This window comes from Pteronotus mesoamericanus, unplaced genomic scaffold, assembly GCF_021234165.1.
Source record: "Pteronotus mesoamericanus isolate MK-2021 breed Mesoamerican mustached bat unplaced genomic scaffold, CSHL_Meso_final contig_291, whole genome shotgun sequence".
NCBI classification, from domain to species: domain Eukaryota; kingdom Metazoa; phylum Chordata; class Mammalia; order Chiroptera; family Mormoopidae; genus Pteronotus; species Pteronotus mesoamericanus.
Genome location: NW_026555124.1, coordinates 8,568,609 through 8,590,752, shown reverse-complemented (window position 1 = coordinate 8,590,752; position 22,144 = coordinate 8,568,609). Strand labels below are relative to the sequence as shown.

Below are 22,144 nucleotides of genomic sequence, written 5' to 3'. Positions count from 1 at the left end.
TACATAGAAATCAGTGCTGGTAATAGATAGCTAGAAAGTGCTGTTCACATCAAATAGTGATTACTATAAACCCCTAATTATGTGCTCTAGAGAGAGCCTTGTGCCTTTCCCACTATAATTTCTAGTTCTTAAACTGGATCTCTATGACTTCAATTCAAATCTCAATGGCTTCTTAGCTGTTAAATGTAGGCTTACCCATGAATAACCGCTAATACAATCTGCTGTACCCTGCTGTACATTTAGCAGATTTTGACAAGAATAATGAGTTTTCTCTTTGATTCCAATGTGTAATGATGGTTTACAAAAAAAAAATTCATAGCAGTTGGCTATGAAAATACTTGAGAGGATACCCTTGACTGAGCCAAAGAGCTTAACACAAATTTAAACAATATTCATGCCCCAAAAAACAGTCATTAACCTCACCCTAATTTTAATGCAATTCACACTTTAGCTAAATACCTTGGCAGTTGTTTTGTGTTGTGTTTGGGAACAAAACAGAGGGAAAGGGTAACACTGGAAAGGGAGGAGGGGTCGGTAAAGAAATGTAAGTCATGCAAAGTTTGCAGAGTAAAGAGCCTCTTCAACCATATTTATTAACTCAGCAACTTAAGGTTTTTGCACTAAGCAGCTAAGCTACCATGACAGGACATCTCCTTTTTGCAGTACTCAGTCATACACTCTGATCCACAAAATCGTGCCTGGACTTTGTATGGTCCCTCCTTTGTCAATTTAGTGTAGGATCAAAAAATATCATTCATGGCTCAGCCCACTTGGCTTCCCACGTCACTGGTAATAGACTAAGCTGGCAATGAAAGAAGCTACATTTTACGGAGAGAACAGCTGTGCAGACAATATTAGTCAAAGAGTGGGAATTAAAGTACTCCTTTCTTTCCCATATCTTAGAATAGAAGCAGGAACATATAACCCAAAATAATCAATGGTTTTGAAAATGAGTTCTTCAAAAGTATTCAGATGAAGGCAATATTTCTCACCAAACAAGGGGCTCATATACCAACCTTTTATTGAACAAAGGATTGAAGAGAAAATTATCAAAAAGGTGGACATTCTGGTGACTACCTTCCTTGTCACTAACACGCTTATTGTGGCTGTATATACCAGTCCCCAAAAAGGTGTGAATGCCTTCCCTCGTGATTAATTTTCTTTCTACATACGTGTTTAATAAAGGGCATGGGGATCTCATGAACAAGCAAGATTAGCAGTTCTGTTCTCATAAAAACTTGTCATTTTTGTACCAGGCTCATGACTATTCTCTAATAAATGTTTAACTTCCTCCCTGCATATTTTTTTTGGGGGGGAGGTGGTTCTGGGCTTGGAGGATGGTATTGTATCCTCAAGAGAAGGACAGGACCTGTTACCCTATAGAATAATGTGTAACTGCTTTCAGAAAGTAGTATAATTCCTTTAAAAAGTTACATTTAGCCCTGGCCAGGTAGCTCAGTTGATTAGAGCAGTATCCTAATACGCCAAGGGTGCGAGAATCCCATTAGGGCACATACAAGTATCAACTAGTGAATGCATAAATAAGTGGAACAACAAATTTACAGTCTCTCTTCGCTTGCCCCCCTTTTAAAAAAAGTTACATTTACAACTAAAAGAATGTAATTATTTTCCAAATGGAAGGATGATGCTACTATTTTAAAATGTCAGGAGAGGGTTTCTATTATATAAGAAAGTACTGGGGCATGTGGCTATAAACATAAGACCTTAACTTTCATACATGGGTTTCCATTCTAAACTCTTTGGAACATGTTTAAAAAATCAGCCTGTCCACCAAATACAATTTTAACCTTATCTTCAACCAACATAACCAGAATTATTGGCATCAAACTAATGGCCATGGCTCTTATTCCTGTTTACTTCAGTATGATCGAGAGTGGAAAGAACAACTCTTAGGTCTGGGCTCCCTATACTTTAATAACAGAAAAAAAATATTACTCATTAGACATTTTAAAATATACTAAGGAGTATCCCAGGCCAATAAATAGATACGACCATCATCATTTATGAGTCAGGAAGCATCACAGGCTACCCTCTTGCCATGGCACTATCATTAACCCACATTATATAACTGAACATAACTCATGTAAAAAATGAGTAAAATAAATTATTGTTTGAAATTCTATGTTTTCTAGTTTTAACTGAGCTATATAAATCTTGGTATTTCACCAGTTTAACTCAAAAATATCCTTTAAATAAAATCAAATCTAGTATAGTTATTCATTCAATCTTTAAAAGGCTGCTCTATACCAAACCAATATAGTGTGTAAATATAGAACTTAATTAAAATACTATATATAAAATGTTAACAGCTGCAGTTATTAAAATTACATTAAACTCCCTTGAGCTTGGCCAACATAATATGGGCTCTTTTTTTTTCTTTTCAATTTAGTAAAGGGCACAACTTGGTTTGGTGCATAAGCTATGGTTTTTATATTGTTTGTTCCAATTTCCTAATCTGAAACTGTAATCACATAAAATTACTGTGCCATGAAAACACCACCAAGCATAGTAACTTAATTTTTCTATTGGATTCCAACAAAAATATCATGTTTAATTTGTTTTCTTTCTTAACATTCTTTTAAGACATCTCTTTTTTCTTCCCATCTGGCATTGAACTTTGAAAATTAAAGTAGACATTCCTTGCTCTCACCTTTTGTAATGAGAATATAAAGAGGACAGTTAATAAACTATTGGTAATTTGAATGTTAAAGACCTTGAACAGAAAAAGTAGATTTTATTCTGCTTGCAGATTAAGGTATATGCCTGATCCTTATTATAACACGTTAACCACAGAACTTGGGGACACTAATTAGATTGCATTATCACGTAAGACTGGAAAGTCAGATGGTTTCTAGACTTGTGGTGATCACTTTGTAAGGTACATAAACTTAAATCACCATGTTTTCCATTTGAAACTAATATAATATTGTATATCAATTATAATTTTAAAAAAATGAAATAAATATCTATATATAAATCATCATTACCAAATACATAATGGGTTGTTTTATTTTTCTTTTTATATTCTTTTGCACTTCTTAAAATTTTGGAATTAATCATGTATTTCTTCATATAATTAGATAATACCTTATCTCTAGGTGAATGAAATATAATTGATCTGAAGTGTGGTATCTTTTTGCCTTTCTGATCTGCTACAAGATGTCTACTTAATCTGATCAGTTGCAATTTATTTAGATTGTAATAAAGTCTGACTAAAACATACATATTCTCAAAAACCAATTTCAAATTTTATTCTAGATGCACTTTAAGTCAAACTATAATATCCACAATTTAGTTTTCCAAAACATGAGATTAGTCCATGTTCCCATTGTCTTTCTTCCATCTTCTGTTTAAAAAGCTCCTGAGCAGCAAATTAACTGCTAACTCTAGTAGAAACAGACTGAGGGGAATACCCTATTGCTATATAGTTGTACTAATGTACTCTTCTCAGCTTAAATCAGAAAAACAAAGAGGAATCCAGTTCCTAATGGAATCTGTAAGGTAGAGCAGACAACAAAAATATTTTGCTGGCTACTCTCAATCATCTAAGACGCTGAAAAAAAAAAATGATACCACAGCACAAATTGCACAGAATGGTAACTAACTATTCTTGTGGACTTCCTTAGGGAAATGAAAGAACACCAGTATTTCCAGAGAGTGAGGAATCAGAAAGACAGTGTCTGAGATACTTGGGGATCAGAGCAATGGATTCTAACCTTCCTTCAATTCTCTTCCTTCACTCCCGGCTCTCTCCTAATTTTCATATATTTGATTTCTTTATTGGGGAAAAAAGATATTTCTAGGAAGGTAAACACAATGTTCTTGATTGGTAAATAGGAAAATAAGCCATAAATAATAGTGAAATCAGAAGCTCTCCTGTTGCAGTGGAGTAAACACTTGACAATGGAGTCTAGGATGGGGTGTGAAAAGGGAAGGTCAGCCCCAGGACTTCGGCATGGCCCTTCCCAGATAGGATCCTAAGCACAGATCACTGGACCTGAAAGAAGCACTAAGAGTCTTCAGTTTGTGGTCCTCAAGTTTGGCTGATCATCAAGTTCTTGGAAAGCTTTGCAAAAATATGGAATCCTAGGCCCCATAGCTGTTGATGGCACTTCACTGGGTTGGAATCCTGTGAAACGCTCCTTACCAGTATGTTTTACAAAGCAAAAAATTCAGCTCCCCTCACTCCTGCCCCACCAAATGCCTTGGCCAAGTTTCTACTGCTATTTAGTGGAAAATACCAGAGTGGATGGTATAGTATATATGCAAATGAGAGAGATGGGGAGGGAGAGGAGGAGAGTAGCCAGATCTAAATTCAATTGTCTTTTATTATAAGAACATATTTTGACTTGTAAGTGAAGACGCAGTTAGAGTATGGGAGCATAAAGTGAAGAAATTTTTTAAAAAATATATAACTGCATATGTAAAAACAAATTGCCTCTCCCTCCACCATTCCCCTCTCTCATCTTTCACAAATGCCATGATTCTTACCCCTTCAAACCCAATGCTATTCATCTTCTTATGCCCCCCAATCTACTCCAAAATTTCAGAGTAAAGAAATGCTATTCCTTTAGGCCTTCCCTCTAAGCCCCTTCCTTTCCCTGCCACACAAACACACCTTCAGAGAAAAGGTGCAGCAAATAGAAACCGGAGGAATGAATCCCTGTTAGTAGAATTCCAAACATCCTTCACTAGGAAAGAAAGCTATTTGGAAGGCAGACAGTTTGCCGGGGTACTTGAAACCCAACAGTATTGATAAAGTGTTGTGGATACCCTAGATCCAACTTGGATAAAAAACATGCTGTATTAAACTAAGTATTTTATGTGTGGATCATTATATTTTTTCCATATTTTATACTTGTCCTTCTAGGTACCTCCAAATATCCAATAATATAATAGACAATTGGTAATGCCAGAACACTAAATTTTGTCATTGTAAATTTAAGATAAAATTTCTTGCAAGATTTGGCACTTGATTATCCAATAAATATTCATTTAAGAAGCCATTTGAGCATTTGGATTTTGATGCCCAACTATGATGATTAATTAACAGATAATTTCCCTTACCTTACAGACAGGAATGCAAAAGTCTTAAGTATGTCTTGGTTTTAATGCCTGAAGAATGGGAAAGGGTAGAGGGTGTGTTCCAGCAGAGAGACAACATAGGAAATAGATCAATTACCTGACCGGCCGTCTCTCTGGAAGTCCACATGATACCATTCTCCATCATTCACCTTCTTCTGCAGGGCTCTGATTTTTATTGTACCTGACCCCATGTCCAGGAGGAGGTAGAGGTGGCCATCCAGCATCTCAATAGCAAAGAAGTCAACCTTTATCATCTGTGGGTGCTTGGCATCTTTTTGGTGTCGTGGCTTGCCGTGGCTAAATAAGATGAGTCCATTTGGCTCTGTTGTGCGGAAATCAAATGATATGGAGCCTGTTTTCTTTGCATTCCATTTAGGCAAAGAGATGAAAGACTCTGGGGTTTCAAAGGTGATTGGGTCCAAAGTTGCAACATTCTCACATTTAAATGCCACTACTCCATGGATCTTCATCTTAGGGTCCCCTTGCTTGGCGAGTCGAGATAATTCCAGCCTTACATCATTGTTTTTATACACAACCTGTAGGCAGAGGACAGCAGTGAGAAACCAGGCTCATATTTTAACACTTAGAACTTGTGATCACTTCATGTAATGGCAAGAAGAGCATGAAAAGACACACAATGTTTAGTGCCTTTTGGTGTTTAAGACAGTTTTTTTTTTTCAGTCAAATAAAATTCAAGTATCAATTCATTGAGCAGTAACCATTCCAATCTAATATCATTCAAATAATTTGTGCACACACACAAACTGCCTGTAGTTAACTCAAATAACTTGAATAAATCTGCAGAGAGCTTTTATTTGAAGTATATGTAGACTTGAACTTATAAAAGCCATTTGCTTTCATTAGTTGGCTATTATACTTTATTTATTAAATACAAGTATTGAGGGTTGTTGATTTTCTCATCACTAAAGTATGTGAAATCAGATACCTTTGTATAGCAGTCCTCTAAAATACAGGATCTTTTCTATGGTCTTTAGATCCATGGTAACATACGGGGTGGGGCAGAGGGGGTTACAACTGTGAGTACATGAAACAGACTTTATTCTTGTTTTATCATTTATTAATCATTATGTTATTTTCCAAGTAAACTGCTATAAACCTATTCTTGCTCCACCCTGTATATATTATTTATAAGATAGTTAAAATTTGAGGTAGAAAACATCCTACATTTTCTCAGAAAAATCATAAACTAGAATTAAGATGCAGAAGCTTTCTCTTGCCCTATCCTACATTAATAATGGTTTGAATAATGTAATGTAACTCCGGAATAGGGTGTTTATTCTAAATCCACTCAGCCTGTATTACTAGAGTTCCCTTTCACTTTGCATATAAACAGGTCTGAAACAAAATTTGTCTTATATCTCATTTTCTAAAGCATTTCACCTAAAGTGTGGGTGGCTCTGATTGTTGGTCTTAGGGTTCCTTTGAACTCCGAACAGTACATTGAACAAATCCACTGGCAGTCCTCATAGCATCATGCATCAGCTGTCACATCCCTTTATTCAATTTGCAGCTATTTTGATATAAGGATAAAGAGAGATTCACACCCTTTCTCTACAATGCGTATAGGGATAATTACATTTCAAGAAAATGTAGGTTATATTAACAGAGATAAATTAGTTAACTATGTCCAGATAACTATCAAAATTCTTTTAAGAGGGCACTCAAAATTTCACAGTGAATAATGCTGTCAGGTTCTAAATGCATTTATCCACATGTAAAAGTATATTTCTATAACAAGAAAAGGAAGAAAGCCTAAGTCCAATTAGTGCTATAAAGTTAACCAGGTCAACACAGTAGTTAATTCTTCCAAACTCAAGGCCAGTTGAGCCAAGAGGTCATGCTGTTAGAGTTTCCTGATATGATTTGTTAATGGATACTTTAATTTTCAGAGAGATTAAGAGTGTATGCTCTGGTATTAACTCCCTAAATTCAAATTCCAGCTCTAGCTTTACCCAATTGAATGATCTCTAAGTCTTCTCTCTGCTTTTTCAGGAGATAATACCTTATAGGATAGTTATAATAATTAAAGAAGAAAATACATGTAAGTCAAAAAAATCTACATAAAGGCTATCAGTTAAATGTCAGGTACATGGTAAGAGTATCAACTGCTTCAAACCACAATATAATAAATATAATCAATCCTTTAGTAAGCAGACACACAGATACTAGTTCTAAATTAATCCATTATAAGGAAATATTTAGAAATTAGGCACACTCATATAATTATCATATACTTGATTTGTGCCAACTAAATAAGTCACATATTTCAAATGCTAGTGTTTCAATTTATCTTTATCTTGAGGAAGGATTATGATAAAGAATATCATATCCCTTATTCTTTGAACAAATATGTATTATAATGGTTTAATAAGCATCTATTGACAACAAAAGAAGAGAAAATGAACCTGAGAAATAACAAAAAGGAATTAGATTAAATCTTAACTATATTTCCTTGAAAAAAGAAAGAGCTATTAAGCCTTCGGGAAGTTAATTCAGAACTGCCTTTCTTCGGCATCTTTAGAAATGGAGAAAATGCTTTCCAGAGATGATTCCCATCTTTTATAACCTGTCAGCATAATGTTCAAGCTATCCCAAATTATTTTTCATTTTTACTTGTGATTTATATTTTAATATTTGGAAATTCTTATGACATAGATATTGGTTAGGAATGAATATGTCCTAACCCAAATGATAAGGATGATAATGCTTATCAGCGCTAACACATTGCCTGTGCAATAGAACCACATCGATGGGTTGGGTATTTCTGGCATGACCAAGTGGGTATCAGGGTGGGTATATTGCCACATGAGTCCCACACCAGTTACCAAAAAGCTGAAAGATGTGGGGTTGGGGCAAATCTAGGTTTGGATTTCACTGAGAGAGTTGTAATGCCATGAGAGAACTGGGTGCCCCGGTGATAGGAAGGTCCAGGGAGATGGAGAACAAACAGGGGGGTTCCCTTGATCCTATTGCTTGGTGTTAGCCATGCACTGTCCCTCCACCCACACCCCAAAAAGAAAATTAATCTTCACCATATTCTATGCTTTGTGTAGGCAGGGACCCTGCTCACTACAGTCCAGCACCAAGATCAGTGCACCTGACACAGAGTGGGCACACAATAAACATTTGGGGAGAGGTGAATAAAATTCTTCCTTTACTTTTATTGAATCTTGTTACTAGATATAGACTATTATCAATATTTACAAATATAGATAAAATACAACAGAATGTGGTACTGTTGATCAATATCATAACCTAGCTACCATTATCAGCCTACTTCTCTAGGAAAATGGAGAAACTCCAGTGAACATTCAGTTATAAATGGAAAGCTGGCCTATGTATTAAAAAATTTCACCGTCAAACTCATTTTGTAGGGTGTAAATTACTTTTACAGTGAAAAACATCAGAGTTAAAATTCTCCAGAGGTTGAATCATTTTCCTAGAAGAACTATCTTGAGGAGAAATACAATGTATTTTTTCCCCTTCTCATTTTGTATTCTTTGAAAGGGAACTCTAGAAGACAGAAAAGCAATTTTGTACAGACAGGCTGATAGCTCTCAGCTCTCCACTATTACTTCATGTGACCCAGATTTCACAATCACCCTACTTTTCTAAAGCTACACTTATCTTAAAATGACCTGGATATACTTCAATTATAATAATAAGGAGTATCCGGTAACCACTCCAAATCTTCTAAAAATTCTCTTTTCTGCTTCTGTCTGATACATTGTTTCTCAATCATTTATGATTATTCATATATCTTTTTTCCTATTTACATCAAAAGTTGTAATTTATTTAATAGTTTCAACCTTCAACAAATCTCTAATACTCTAGCATCTTAACAACTGTGATTATATTAGTGTATACTAATTTGGATTTGTTAGAGAATCCAGGTATTTGTTCTTAAATATTGATTTTTTTAAGGGTAATTAAAAATGTTAAATTTCATGAGCTTTTATCATAAGTCCCAAAAGAATAAAAATATATCTAAAAGAGATCTTAGGTTTTTCTGCCATTTATTTGCTATTTGCTTTTTTTCTTTCTTTCTTTTTTTTTTTTTTTTTTTTTTGACGGGGGGTTGTTTTTGTTTAGCTACCATATAATTTCCACACACTGCTATATGGAATTTTTCCCTTTTCTCCAATGTTTATTAAAATTATAAAAATGCCCCTCACACTTAAATGTAGAAGATGAGGAGTAATATATTTTTGTTTTAGGCTTGAAATATGAAATAGACAGTCACTGAGTATTTTCTTTTATCCTGATATCAAAAGACAGGGGATATATACAGACTAAAGAACAGAAGTTTGATGTCTGGATATAGACTTAGCTTAATCAAAAAGTGATTACCTAAGTCAAGTTGCCTAACTTCACTACGTCTCAGTTTCTTAATTTCTAAAACAGACACCTAAAAAGAAAAGGCGTGTCCCATCCATTAATCCTTGCGTTCCCCCACCCCACCCCTCAAACTATGTGATTTAGGGCAGAAGTAAAAGATGATCTCTCGTTTCCTCTCTTTTTTCTGGTACTTTTTCCCGTTGAGGTTTCGATGTCAGGATAGTGTTCTCTGTTCTGAGATATATCAGAACACTAACCCCTGAGTAAAGAGAATGTTCCCTAGATCTTCAGGTACATATGCATACCTCAAGGATTGTATCTGTCAGAGGTTTGTACAGATGGTGTTGAACTGGTAGCTGATAGACAAGGTTCTTCCCATAGGAAGTGAAAGTGTGTGACAAAAACAGATCAGTAGGAAAACACTTGCCACTCAGGCGGCTTTTTTTATTGTTGTTACAAATATGTTTCCATTTAGAAATTTTAATGAGGACTTTGACTTAATTAAACGAATTAGCATACATTGATCAAGGCTTCTCGTACCTTAGCTTTGAGAATATGTGGAGTGGTGAAAAGAGCAGTGTTAACTGAGTCAAAGATCTACATAGAGATCTAGACTTTGTTACGACTCCCCTTGAGAAAACACAGATGACTCATTTGGATCCTTGGTTTTCTCTTCCATTCTTAGGAACAATAACAAGTGAGGACTAGGAATCTGGTTCTCAAGTCAGACCTCAGAGAGAATTCCAGCTCACCCGTTTCCAACCCTGTAACTTTGTGCAAGTTCTGCAACCTTGCAGGGGCCTAGTTTTATCTGTAAAGAGGAATAATGTTATCTACCACATTATGGTTATCATAAGAAATAAATTATATTTCAATTAAAGTGTTAAGAACAGGGCCTGGCACAGAGGAAGTGCTCAAGTAAACAGTAGTTGCTGTTAAACATGCTTTGGTATTTTCACAAATAACAATATCAATATTCTTACAGTGAATTAATGTACTTGTACAATAGAAATATTGTAACAAAGGTAACAGCTAACATGGCCCATAGTGGATAACTGGTTAACGTTTTAAAGTAATAGAGCAAGAGAGCCAAAGAGATCAAAGCAGACTGGGGATTCCTTGCACATCCTGATGTTTGTATTGTAGTTTGCAGTACACAGCAGCCTTTCTCTGTAGACAAGGTTTCTCAGCCAGGAAATATACACACAAACTAGCCATCCTTGGAGCTGAGAATGTAACAATGGTGCTACCACTACAACCACAACAACCAGAGTCAGTTCAGATTTGCTTTCTGCCAGTCTCTGCTACAGAAGATTTATATGTATGATGTGTTTACTTCTCATAAGCATCTTAGGAAATAGATAATGTTGTCCTATTTTGTCACTAAATATGTGGGGCCTCAGAGTTCATTGAAAGTCTTGTATCATGACCATGTCTAATACTGTTTGAATATCTAATGATATTAACTTCAAACTTTGTCTTAGCATCTTGGCAGGAAATTTCACTTAGTTTTTTTATAGCACTTGCTAAATAAGAGATTCACAATCAAATAGCTATTTGCTACCTTGCAGAAGGATGACCTTGTTATCAGTTATATGGATTATTCCAAAACCAGTATTTTCCTTCCATTTTTCCTCATTAAAATATCTCTAAATGAATCAAATATACATAGAATTTTTCGTGTGTCTCTTAATTAAAATATCTCTTCAAGATTGATTTAAACAGAGGGACTACTTCTCTGTTTGCAGGACTATAATGTAGATTTTCAACAGGTATTTCATCATATATATTCTATGTGTATATATTCTATATGCATAGGATTCTATATATTAATTATATTATATTATATATTATATTTATTCTAAAATTCCATGAGGTTTAAAATTGTCTAAGGAGACTGTTGTTTTAGTTTTATTTTTTTGCTAGCTGTCAATGCATTTAATTATTTTACTCTATTAAGAAATGATGAGAATATTTTAAATGTCCAAACTTAATTTCTTTTCTCCTGTCTGTGATCTGTTCACACACCATCTATTTATAGTAATGTGCTTATTTCAAAACGCAACCAAGGGTTAGCCAGTAAGTGAATAGCACAAGGACCACTTCGAAAAGTGAGAAGCAAATTGCATTTGTTTTGTCATGACCTAGATAAGGAAGAGCTCAAAAAAGAAATGTATTACAACTTTCATCTTCAACATTAACTTATTTATTATTTTGAAATTAATTTTCAATACCCACAATTTCAATTTCATCAGATAAGTACTTGCTAGGAAAGATAGTGAAGAAAATATCCTTTCAGTCACTCTCCTGTGCATATTCCCAGTGCAATAGAAGAATATGGTTCATTGAGAATAAACCAGTTTAATTTCTCTTAATAATTTGCTATTGGTATGTATGAGGTTGGTCTGGAGAAAGTCCAACCATTGTTAATATAACGAGAACATTTGCATGGCATCAATGTAACCTGACAGCTAAGGAGAGTGGAGTGGAATGCCCATGTGTGAACAATGACAACTTCATTGTACTAATCAGTGGAGCGGTAGATGCCGTTAAGTGACCATGTGTACTGTGTGGCTGTCACATTCAAAATGACTGAGCAAGTAGAGCAATGAATTTGCATCAGATTTTGTGTTAAGCTTGAACATTCCTCTGTGGAAACTATTTGTAGGATTCAGAAGGCCTCAGTTATGGGCAACTGGTGATTGGCAGCCTCATCATGACAAACACACCTGCTCATGTATCACGTCTCATGCAGTTTTTTTGAGAAACATCAAATCACCCAAGTAGCTCAGCCCCACTATAGCCCAGATTTGGTGCCCTGTGACTTCTGGCTTCCCAAAACTAAAATCACCTTTGTAAGGGAAGAGATTTCAGACTGTTTATGAGATTCAGGAAAATACACCAGGGCAGCTGAGTGCAACTGAGAGAACTGTGTGAGGTCCCAATGTGCCTACTTTGAAGGAGACTGAGGTGTCACTGTCCTATGTATCTTCTTCAATAAATGCCTCTATTTTTTTTAAAATAGCCCATGGCTGGATACTTTCTGGACAGACCTTGTAGACTTGTAACGTGTAAACTGTTTGTGGACACACATAAATACACACAGCTTATGCATTATCCAAGGTACATATATTTATATGAAGTATGTCAAAACCTGCTATCATTATGCTCAGAAGAAAAGATTCATACTTATTCAATTAGAGAGCTCTTGGTTAAGATACATGGATTGGTCTTACTCTTTTGGAATTGAAAATGTCTTGGTCTATAAACAAATATTAGCACTTATAGCTTTGGTATACTACAAAGGAAGGGCTATAGCCAGAAAAAAAATTCTATAATTAAAAAAAAAGAAAACTAAACAGGTTTTCCTCAATGTTCCTGCCACCATGTCAAAATAAATATAAAAACAGAATAAAGGCAAGTTGTCTACTTCTTTTAAAATCATTGCACTCAATACTGTCCTATCTTCTACCGAAGATCAAGTTTCATATGCACATTAAACTTTCTTACAATGAGAGTGTAGCACAGCAAAAAGGTTACAAAAGTTAAAAAGAAAAGAAATGCTTGTTTAATTTAACTGACCAAGGCACTAGTAGGATTTTAGCTTTTCTAAGAGTGTCATGCCATAGGCGATATCACCTATAATTTCAGTATGTCCACTTGAGATTCATGAGTCCTATTGTAGGGACTTATATTTGGGGAGATATGGAGAAGGGGTGGCAGACAGGAAGGAAAAGGTAGGAAATATACAAACACAGTACAAAGTATCTCAATACCTCTTTAAAAACAGTATCTACTATTATGGAAATTCTAGTCTAAGAAGAGTTATTTAAGGCTTTTTGAAAGATAAGGTGGTTGTTTTAGGGAGTTAGGGGGAGTGATGGTTTTTTTACTCATAATTTAATCCTGTTTAGAGAGAACATGCAGATATTGTTCAGATAAAATTTTTACCTAAATTAAAACTTTCCCCATACTAAAAAAATTAATTATGGAATGTAATAACAGACTAAAATAACATCATTTCTGAGCAAAGAGAAGTATAACTCATTTAATCTGAAACCAGAAATTAGTTGAAATTTGGATAGGAGAAAAATAATATTTTGTCTAAGCAATGTAGATAAATAAATCTTTTTGCTTAATTCTAATTATATGTGATCAAATAACATCCTATTAATAAATAGAAATAAAAGCAAAAGACAAGGAAAAACCTTCTTGCATGTGTCCTTTCCTCATTCTATCATAAGTGAGCTGACTAAACATTGGGCACCGTCTGCACAAGTTAGCTATGGGAGCTAAAAGGCTGTCTTGTCCCTGCGTGAACAGCTCCATTTAATGAAGCTTTCAGTGACATATGCATGTGGAAAAAAAAAACCCAAACACTTCAATTTCCATAATATAGGAATGTTGATTTTTCTCACTTTAAAGAATCAGTAATTCAGTAATGCTTTAGGGGGGGAATTGAAAAAAAAAACATTATTGTCAGTAATGTGAGATTTGAGATGCTGATTTTTTATAAAAAGCTGACCATTGGATCAATCCTCTTATTTTCAAATTAGGAAAGTAAAGCCCAGGTAAGCTAAGGCATCAGTTAGCATCAAGCTCTGATCACAAACAAGTACTGGGAACTTCAGTGCCCAGTGCTCTTTCAACTTTATTAAAATGAATAAACATTTCGCTTAGCATAATGCTCTCTAGTTCCATCCATGCTGTCGCGAAGTTTAGTAGTTCTTTTTTTCTTTCTGCTGCGTAGTATTCCATTGTGTAAATGTACCATAGTTTTTTGATCCAATCATCTACTGATGGGCATTTAGGTTGCTTCCAACACTTGGCTATTGTAAATTGTGCTGCTATGAACATTGGGGTCCATAGGTTCTTTTGAATCGGCATTTTGGAATTCTTAGGGTACAGTCCCAGCAGGGGAATCCCTGGATCAAAAGGCAGTTCCATTTTCAGCTTTTTGAGGAAATTCCACACCGCCTTCCACAGTGGCTGTACCAGTCTGCATTCCCACCAACAGTGTACCAGGGTTCCCTTTTCTCCACAGCCTCGCCAGCACCTGTTGTTTGTGGATCTGTTTATGATGGCCATTCTGACCCGTGTGAGGTGGTACCTCATTGTAGTTTTGATCTGCATTTCTCTGATGACTAGCGATGCCAGGGGATGAAAGACAAATACCATATGATTTCACCTATAAGTGGAACCTAACAATACAAAGATGCAAGGAAAATAAGACCGGCAACATTGAAAGGAAAAGAAATGAACAGAGACAAGAGGGATTGAGGCAGGGGGTACGGGGGAAAAGAAAGGGAATGGGAGGGTCAGGGAATGTGTAGCAAGGTCTCATGGACAAAACCAAAGGGGAAGGATTGAGGAAGATGGGGGGAGGGGGCAGGGGAAGGTAATGGGGGGAAGGCAGAGACAAATGTATTTGAAAAAATAAAGAAAATAAATTAAATGGAAAAAAATGAATAAACAGAACCATGAAGCACCTCTACCATAGGTGCGGGGTTATGAGAACCATTATAAACAAGCAGCCCTCTTTTCTGAAACATGGCAGACAGGGAACTGTAACTTAAGGCCATTCTAAATTTAAAACCGTTAACTTTACAATAAGCTAATGCTCAAATATAAAAAGAAAAGTCTCTAGGGCAGAAAGTCTTGAAGTTATTTCCCTCACTAATGGCTTTTAAAAAGACACTGAAAAAGTTAACTAGAAACAATAAACTTGCAATGTTTACTGCTATTTTGTAACTAAGTGATGAAGATATTTTCAGCATCCGTCTTTCAGGATCTTGCAGAATGTAACACCCCATAAATTAGAGTTTAAAGCTTCTATTCCAAGCAGACAGATGTTGCTAGTATGGCAATGCATGCATGCTTTATCCAAAAATGTTCTAATTGTCTGTCAGGTTCAATGAGAAAAAAGTATTATTTTTTTAATAATGAGCCAAAATTATTATTTTTTAAGGGAATCTATTTTCCCATAAGCCAAAAATGATATCTTTAAACTGATAATAAGAAAATAGTGGCACCAAATGTTATATCTAAATCATCTAACTCATGTTCTTTTACATCCCCAGCCTCATGAGTTCAGAAGCTCCCTTCATTGTCTAATATTACATTATTCTAAGGGGGTGGCCATTACTATATAATATCCCATTTAGTGTATGTATGTTCACAAGCATGCAGAAATGTGTATATATAAATATATATAGATAGATAGATATGGATATAGATATAAAACTATTTACTACATATTCTATCCTTTCCTCATTGATCTGAGATAACATGCTACATGTTGTTTTGGATAAGCCAAAATTTTAACATTTGACTGTGTTTATAAGTTTCTTTAGGTTAGAGATTCCTCCCTTAAGGGGGATCCGATAAACATATTTTCATGTAAAATATTATTTAATTTTACACGTTTGTGTGTATAACTTTTTAATCTTTTTGAAAGTACTTGTCTTTTCTTATAAGGGGAAAATCCAAAATAGATCCTCTTGCCCAAACAGTTACCTATTTAAGCCAGCACAATTTTGGAATAATTCTCTTTTTTTCCACTGATTTGTAAGGACAACCCAGTATTAAATACTTATATATATACAGGTTCTTTTCATGTACATTCTGTTGTTTTATTAATGTGTTTTTTTCCTTGATCTAGATCCACTTAATTTAGTTATCATAGCTTGATAATATGTTCTAATATATGTTAAGTCCCTCCTACTAAGCCATTTACATTTTTTTATTCTAATAATATTTATACACTGCATTATAAAGAGGTTTTTGTTTTCTGCATGGGTAAGATAAACACACATAACAGAACTATTGAAGTTGCTCTAATCTAGTTTTCCAAAAGGTAGCAAGCCAAAGTTGATAGTATATTAATCACTCAAATTAACTTAAACAAACTTTCATACAGCAAAAGGAAATTATATCTTGTTTAAAATGACACTCCTGTTATTATGCATAAAGTTATAATCCATTTGATTTTAACACATCAGTGAATCTGGCCTCATGCCAAAAAAAATTGTATTATTTATTGGTTGGAAGAAAGAAAAAAAGGCAAATTAGCACACTAATTCTTTTCAATAATCAGATGGTCCACATAGAGCCTCTTGCAGCAAAATACCAGAAGTGAGTTGCCAGTCAACAGAAGAGATTTGGAGGACCAGGCAAATGTCTCAATACAGGGGAAAGCAAAGCACCTTACACCTCCACATTAATGTGGCTCTCTTCAACAGGCAAGGCCACTTGCCCAAAGACACACAGCCAGTGGTGTGAAACCAGCAAGTAGGGAACAAGATACAACCTGAATGCCTATCTCCAAAGCCAGGAATAGACTCTGTAAGTGTCCTTCAGCAATAAAAACTGTAGGACTCTATTAAGCCTACTTGACCTGAGATTTCAAAAGCTGGTTGTCTAATATGTGATTATTGTTCTCATATTGTATGTACCCTCTTTCTTGCCCTAGCTGCTGGCTTTTCCTTTTCAATCATGCCTCAAAAGAAACAGGGGGAGCTGACACAAGAGAGGCCGTCCTGTTGTTTTTAGCATCTGCAATGAAAAGATTTTACAAAGTAGACTTATTCCTGAGAAGTTGTGTGTAAAATTTTTTTCTGTAATTTTAATTTTATTTTATGAAGGCAATGCATTGCATGATAGTTTTCGCATTATATATATGGCTATGAATATGGCTATGGATATGGATATAGATTCAAACAGCCCTAGATTTGAATTCCTGCTGAGCTACTTAACTAGTTACACTGTCTTGGGCAAGTTTCTTAGTTTCTCAGAAGTAGTTTTCCTCTTTATCAAAAGAGCTTATTAATACTTATTTTGTAGTATTATTTCAGCACATACTACGCCAATGCCCAAATACTTTTGGGCATTGAGTAAAAAGTAGCCATTAGTGCTATTACTATGGTCTTAAGTGTGTAAGATCTTAAATGTTTAAGAGGGGATTGCTTGTACACTGGCTAGTGTGGCTCAGTGGATTGAGTGCCAGCCTGTGAATCAAAGGGTCATGGGTTTGATTCCCAGTCAGGGGACATGCCTGGGCTGTGGGCCAGGTTCCCAGTAGGGGGCATGGGAGAGGCAACCACACATTCTTCTTCTCCCTCTCTTTCTCCTTCCTTTCCTCTCATTCTAAAAATAAATAAATAAAATCTTTTTTAAAAAGAGGGGACTGCTTGTCATTTAAGTAAATAAGTGATTACTTCTCTGAAAAGCAAAGAAGCATTCTGTGAAATAATAATCTCAAATCTTAATGTTTAGATGGATACTTTTGAAATTTCACAATTATGTTGCCTTCCATGAACTCTACATTTTGAAAGATTCCATCTTCTAAAAAAATAGCATCTATTAAGGGATACTTGGTTTGATCATTTTAAATTTATTAAAGGCAAAGATAAGATAGCCCTTGTAAGCACACTAAGTGGACAGAATTAGTCTGTTGCAAATTGTTTGGTTTTTTTTTTAATCTATCTTGTGCTAATAAGGGTGGGTTTGTAGGCTTTTTTAGGTTTGTTGAAAAATTGAGCATAAATAACTGTTTTTCATTTCTAATTTCAAAGACCCTAAAAAGTATAAAGACTCCAGATTGAGAACTGTTATGTTTCAGTTATGACTGCAAAGCACTGGGGTATTTCTTCCTAATGCATTCTTTAATTGTTTCCTCTGTAAAGTCCCAAGTGCTTCAAATGTCAGATGGGTCGTGACTTTTGCCAAGGGTTGCTTAGTTAACTGTTTATTTAATGAATGGGATTTCATGTGCTGCTGAATTTCTCACTGCACACGTTAGGAAATTCTTGGCAGCATTTGTATTGGAGAACTGAGAAACATATTGGCTCTACTGAAGCTCAATCAGCTCCTGGGCAGGAATATGGCCTTTGCCAAGGGAAATTCACAAAAATAAAAAGTGCAAAGACCAATTCCCACACAATCCAAGGAAAATTGACTTTGGTGTGCAGGATTAAATGAATGTTAGATCCTGGTATTTCAGGTAGCCCATAGATGGAAGGGGTGAAAATGCTTCTCAGTTTCAGGAGAGAAACAGAAATGGGATGTTCTTGCTTTGGAGGAGGAGAGTATGCTTAAATTGCTGGATTCCTTGGAAAAGTCAATTAGCTGCTAAGGAAAAAAAATGAAGTCTTATGTTAATTCCTCGTATTTTCTTTGCTTATGGAGATCAGTATAAACCTATGTTTATAAGTGATTGAAAGGTATATTTATTCACTTCAATTAAGGAATACTGAATAATTATTACTTTTAAATGACAACAGTAGTTTTTGAGACTCTCAACAATATTCAGATAGTGATTTTTTAAAACAATTTGGCTAGCTACCTAGGCATTGTATAAGCACTGGTTACGAGTAGGCTTTCTATGAAAACTGGAAATAAGAAATTGTGCTGCAATATATTCTGGGATCTGAAAAGTCCCAAATCCACCAAACAACACACACACACACACACACACACACACACACACACTCAGTTATGAGGAGGGGATTAGAGAGTTTAAGAACATTAAACACTGGTCTGAGGAAATAAGGATGAGAATGTATTTTCAGTGATTTAAATTGAATCACACCAGCTGACTTGTCAATACTATAAGAACATTCAGTCTTGTGTGGAGTGAGGGCCTGTTGCAGGTGTCACTGCCACCAGCTCCTTCCTTCAGTGACCTTTCTGTAAGAACAACTTCCAGAGTCAGCATTGCTCGCTTTTCCTCTAAAAGTATCTTCTTTCTCTACTGGTTTACTGAAGGCTCTCTGCATTCTTGGGTGACCAGATTCCTGGCTGGCCCCCTGGACTCCTCTCTGTTTGGTGCCATTTTATTGCTTTATTCAGAAATTAAGAGAGTTGGGCTCATCAGCATATAGATGCTGATCCGAGGTGAGGTCAGCCACCTCTTAGGTGGCTAAATGAACAAGTGTTCTCTTCAGGCATTTCTACTCTAGTTTGGTAGAAACAGCCCAAGCATACTAAGGAAACTTAAGGAAAAAGTTTCCATACAATGCCTAGATAGTTAGCCAAATTGTTTAAAAAACATTGCTATCTGAATATTTTGTCTAGGGTCTCAGAAACTACTGTTGTCATTTAAAAGTAATAATTATTCAGTATTCCTTAACTGAAGTGAATAAATATTATACCTTTCAATCACTTATAAACATAGGTTTAGACTGATCTCCGTAAGCAAAAAAATATGAAAAGTTAACATAAGACTTCATTTTTTTCCTTAAGTTTCCTAGTTTGGTAGAAACAGCCCCCAGCATAGTCCACTGCAGTTGGCCATTTATACCCACTTACTCCTAACTACCCTGGATCAGCTGGACATAATATTAATGTGAATTATAATAGCACCAGTAAGTAACTAACCATTAAGCACTTTCTAGGTGCCCCACGCTTTTTTAGCTACATTATATAAACTCTCTTATTTCTCATAGCAATCTGATGAAGTAGGCATTTTCATCTCCATACTAAGGCTCAGAGAATTTAATTATCTTGTTCAAATTGCATAACTAATAGATGATGGAGCAGGAATCCAATTCAACATGCATCTGATTCCAGACTCATAGATGTGGGTTTTATGTTTCCCATCATCCCATGGGATATTGGCTGGTTGATTCCTGTTTACTTAGCACTGCCCCTGGGCACAGTTTTTCCAACCTCTTCTCAATTTCATCAAGCAAAGGGACACCACCTTATGCCTTTTCTCTTCCTCCACCAAGTGGCCCATTTGACTAGTTGTGGTTTTCTTAACACTACTGGTAAAACAATTTCCCTCAGGTTCCATCCCATTCTCTTCCTCTCTTTTCTTCAGGACACTTGCTCTTGTGGCTATCTTATCATGCTGCTCTGATTTGGGGTCAGGCTTATGTTGTGCTCATTTCACTCTTTGGAACTCTCCTTAGATGCAAAATAAATAAATAAATAAATAATAAGGGGGAGGAAAACTGCTAAAAATTTAATAATTGGGACAAATAATATTTTGATGCAATATTTTTTAACTTAAAATGCAAAAAAAAGTCCAAGATGGACAAAATATTAAAATTTTAAGTAAAGATAGGATCAGTATTACTGACTGTTCTCTTTGCTTCAGGCTCCAATACAGTCAAGTACATCATTGCAAAGCAGTATATTTCTAGGGTTAAAGAGTCCAATTTAGTCTATTGGAAACCTATTTATTAGAACAAGTGCCAGTAATTAAAAGTAGTTTTTTTCTGGGGGTGAATCATTAGATATTATTAAAATTAGAACACTATTAAAGTTAAGGTGTACTAGTCATTGATGAAACTGCTTTGACCCAAAGGATATTAATACTAACACAGAGTGCTTGTCACACACTGTTTGAAGCACTTTACTCATTTAACCCTGAGGGCAACCTGCTGGAATAGAACAGGCTCACTGCCTCAGGAGTCTCTGGGGTCCATTCATCAGACTGCAGTGTATGTGGAACTGTTCAATATGGTGATTCTGGTAGAAATGGAGTTCCCAAGTTCACACAGTTGAATGCCAGAACCAAGTTTCAGACACAGGCAGTGTGGAAACAAGGTTCTTGCTTTTAATAATATTTGGAAGCACACTGAGCCCTTCAAAGATGAAGTAATCTAGCTTTATCCCTACCTCAATGCACTGCCCCACTTAACCCTACAATGCTATTAACTTTAATGATCATTAACCCAAGAATAAAGATCTTGGCATAAACTTTAACAGAAACTAGTCAAACTAGTCAAGAACAGAAACTAGACTTGCCATTGAAATCAGCTTGAGAGTCGTATTGACTTGAAACTGCAAGAGATCTCTGACATTCACCAATCAATCTAAAGATGAGTTTTATAAGCTAGATCATCCTCTCAAGATATTTTTACAAAATAGTTTTAAATAAATAAAAGTGAATTCAACTGCTTACTAAAAGGTCAATAGAATCCTGTACTTCTCACAGTGTTCTTAAGCTAACTAAAACTAGTATTTATGCATCATTGAGCCAGTATGACCAAAACTATATGACGAAGCTAGAGCACTCTTAAAGAATCATAAACAAACAAAAAGATTCAGAATAAAGTCTTTACATCATATCTAATACATAGATGCTTTCAAGTATCACTGCAACCAGTTCATGCTATCCATACATGCGGACTTCTCATTATCTGGCTTACTATCCAATTAAAAAAAACAAAAAGCTTTAATGGTCCAACTGTGTAACATTTATTACTGATGTTTTTCTTAAGCCTATAACAAGCCAGAATCAACATGGGAACATCTTTGAGAACAAGAGAGAGAGAACAAGCCTTGGTCTTGGAAAAATAATCTTTCAGAGAGAAAGGAGGGTTGCAACATGGGCTGGAAGCAGAATATCAAGGGGAAGAATCAAAGGCAAAAATACCTAGAAGTAGAATGTAAGATATCTTTACTCTTCACAAAAGTTGTGCACATCCGTAGCATTCATGAGTCAGTCAATACTATTACTTAGACAGTGTTGAGATTTATAATCCCATTTAAAATTGACTTATTCTAAATGTAATAAATCCAATAATCTCTGCCCCTTCCTCTTCATGGTAAGGTATATGATTTTATTTTGAAATCAAACTGTTTTCTGTGGCTTGGTCACTCTTGTGATTGGACCAGTGAAAGGTGTATACTCTAGCACTGTAGTCCATAATACACAAATGTAAATATT

General features: G+C 35.4%; 1 protein-coding gene across 6 annotated transcripts in view; it reads right to left on the bottom strand.

The window, feature by feature from the left end:
* Positions 1–22,144, bottom strand: part of NRXN1 (neurexin 1) — a 1,065,318-nt gene that overhangs the window by 600,948 nt on the left and 442,226 nt on the right. For all 6 annotated transcript variants that reach the window (XM_054575454.1, XM_054575455.1, XM_054575456.1 and 3 more), the window contains one exon: positions 5,204–5,642. In XM_054575454.1, the coding sequence (XP_054431429.1) occupies positions 5,204–5,642 (439 nt within the window). The remainder of the gene's footprint in view (positions 1–5,203; positions 5,643–22,144) is intronic.